Raw genomic sequence first — 2,963 nt, 5'->3', positions numbered from 1 at the left:
TTAGGAGGAACCCAGGGCCAACCGCACCAGCATATTGTCTCACAAGGGGTCTGAGGATCTCATCTCGGTACCTAATGGCAGTCAGGCTATCTCTGGTGAGCACATGGAGGGATGTGCGGCCCTCCAAAGAAATGCCACCCCACACCCTTACTGACCCACTGCCAAACTGGTCATGCTGAAGGATGTTGCAGGCAGCAGATCACTCTCCACAGCGTCTCCAGACTCTGTCACGTCTGTCACATGTGCTCAGTGTGAACCTGCTTTCATCTGTGAAGAGCACAGGGCGACACTGGCAAATTTGCCAATCCTGGTGTTCTCTGGCAAATGCCAAGCATCCTGCACGGTGTTGGGCTGTGAGTACAACCCCCATCTGTGGACGTCGGGCCCTCATACCATCCTCATGGAGTCAGTTTCTAACCGTTTGTGCAGACAGATGCACATTTATGGCCTGCTGGAGGTCATTTTGCAGGGCTCTGGCAGTGCTCCTCCTGTTCCTCCTTGCACAAAGGCGGAGGTAGCGGTTCCTGCTGCTGGGTTGTTGCCCTCCTATGGCCTCCTCCACGTCTCCTGGTGTACTGACAGACATTTACATATACATTTACATTTAAGGCATTTATCAGACGCTCTTATCCAGAGCGACTTACAAAGTGCTTTGCTATTTACCCAAGAAAACCTTAGCTAGTTTGAATAGGCTAATAATTCAAAAGATACCTCCAAGCTTAGACATTACTAAACACAAGACAATAAGGCGACCATAGAACTATTCGTCCAAGTACTCTCTGAAGAGGTGGGTCTTCAGTCTGGGTTTGAAGACAGCGAGCGACTTGGCCGTTCAGACACCCAGGGGCAGCTCGTTCCACCACTTTGGTGCCAGGACAGAAAAAAGCCTGGACGCTTGTCTTCCGAGGATTTTGAGGGATGGCGGGTCGAGCCGAGCCGTACTTGAAGCTCGAAGGGCTCTTGGTGCGGATCGGCTTTTGACCATTGCCATCAGATACGGAGGGGCTGGTCCGTTCTTGGCTTTGTAGGCCAGCATCAGGGTTTTAAATCTGATGCGGGCAGCTACAGGAAGCCAGTGGAGAGAACGCAGCAGTGGAGTGACATGGCTAAATTTTGGGACACTGAAGACGACCCGTGCCGCTGCATTCTGGATGAGTTGCAGGGACCTGATGGTGAGCAGAGGGAGACCAGCCAGAAGAGAGTTGCAGTAGTCAAGTCTGGAAGTGATGAGAGACTGAACAAGCACCTGGGTGGCCTCTCTAGAGAGGAAGGGTCGAATTCTCCGGATGTTGTACAGGAGAAATCTGCAGGACCGAGTTACGTTTGCAACATGACTTGAGAACGATAACTGATCATCCATGACTACACCAAGGCTGCGGGCTTCAGTAGAAGGAGTGACCAGTGAGTTCTCAAAGGTGATGGCAAGATAGTTTTTTGGTCCAGCAGTTCCCGGGATGTACAGCAGCTCCGTCTTGCTGGGGTTGAGTTTGAGGTGGTGAGCCGCCATCCAAGAAGAGACGTCGGCGAGGCATGCTGAGATACGGGCAGAAACCTGTGTGTCAGACGGTGGGAAAGAGAGCATGAGTTGAGTGTCGTCGGCGTAACAGTGGTAAGAGAATCCATGAGAGGATATCACTTTACCAAGAGAGCGAGTGTAGAGTGAGAAAAGAAATGGACCAAAAACCGAGCCTTGTGGAACGCCAGTGGAGAGACTACAAGGAGCGGACGTGTCGCCCTGCCATGTTACCTGGTATGAGCGTCCCTGCAGGTATGATGCAAACCATTGCCATGCAGAGCCAGCAAATCCAAGACCGGCAAGGATAGACAGGAGGATCTTGTGGTCCACTGTGTCAAAAGCTGCGGAGAGGTCAAGAAGGATCAGAACCGAGGACAGTCTGGCAGCTTTAGCTGCATGGAGCTTCTCTGTAACTGCAATGAGAGCAGTTTCAGTAGAGTGTGCAGCTTTGAAGCCAGACTGGTGGGGGTCCTGAAGATTGTTCAGAGTGAGAAAGAGAGACAGTTGGTTGTAGTGGGAACGTTCGAGAATCTTTGAGAGGAAAGAGAGAAGAGAGATAGGTCTGTAGTTGCCGATGTCCAAGCTGTCTAGAGTTGGTTTCTTTAGGATGGGCACGACTCTGGCAGACTTGAAGGCCGATGGTACCTGACCTGACGACAAAGAGCTGTTTATGATAGAGGAGATGAAGGGACTACTACTACATCCACTACTACTAATACTACATCTACTCCTACTAAAACTACTCCTACTACTACATCTACTCCTACTAAAACTACTACTACTAATACTACATCTACTCCTACTAAAACTACTCCTACTACTACATCTACTCCTACTAAAACTACTCCTACTAATACTACATCTACTCCTACTAAAACTACTCCTACTACTACATCTACTCCTACTAAAACTACTCCTACTACTACATCTACTCCTACTAAAACTACTCCTACTAATACTACATCTACTCCTACTAAAACTACTCCTACTACTACATCTACTCCTACTAAAACTACTCCTACTAATACTACATCTACTCCTACTAAAACTACTCCTACTACTACATCTACTCCTACTAAAACTACTCCTACTAATACTACTAAAACTACTCCTACATCTACTACTAAAACTACATCTACTACTACATCTACTACTACTCTTAGCTACATCTACTGTCAACCACTAATACTACATCTACTCCTACTACTCCTACTACTACATCTACTACATCTACCCCAGTGGGAACAGACTGATGAGAAGTCGTTGAGGAATGTGGTTAAATTAGGAAATTGTAGTGAGCTAATTTGAACATTGGATTTTCCCTCAATAAACATGATAATATATAGTTTCATTAGTCTTAATCTGTGTGGGTTTAATATTTAACACCAGCAGCTCCTAAATCTGTGTTTACTTGACGATTTCTGAACAGAGCTGTAACTTATAAGCC

At 47.3% G+C, this 2,963-nt stretch overlaps 1 protein-coding gene across 1 annotated transcript; it reads right to left on the bottom strand.

Annotated features, from left to right (window-relative positions):
• Positions 1-832: 832 nt before the first annotated feature.
• Positions 833-2,184, bottom strand: LOC140535533 (uncharacterized). The gene is made up of 2 exons (XM_072656932.1): positions 1,748-2,184; positions 833-1,552 (listed from the first exon to the last, which is right to left on the bottom strand). The coding sequence occupies exon 2, from the start codon at positions 1,505-1,507 to the stop codon at positions 833-835; it is 675 nt and encodes a 224-aa protein (XP_072513033.1). The 5' UTR covers positions 1,508-1,552; positions 1,748-2,184.
• Positions 2,185-2,963: the final 779 nt, after the last annotated feature.

Source organism: Salminus brasiliensis, chromosome 15 (genome assembly GCF_030463535.1).
Source record: "Salminus brasiliensis chromosome 15, fSalBra1.hap2, whole genome shotgun sequence".
Taxonomy (NCBI): domain Eukaryota; kingdom Metazoa; phylum Chordata; class Actinopteri; order Characiformes; family Bryconidae; genus Salminus; species Salminus brasiliensis.
The sequence above is the reverse complement of the archived record's forward strand: the minus strand, read 5'-3'. Positions and strand labels throughout refer to the sequence as shown.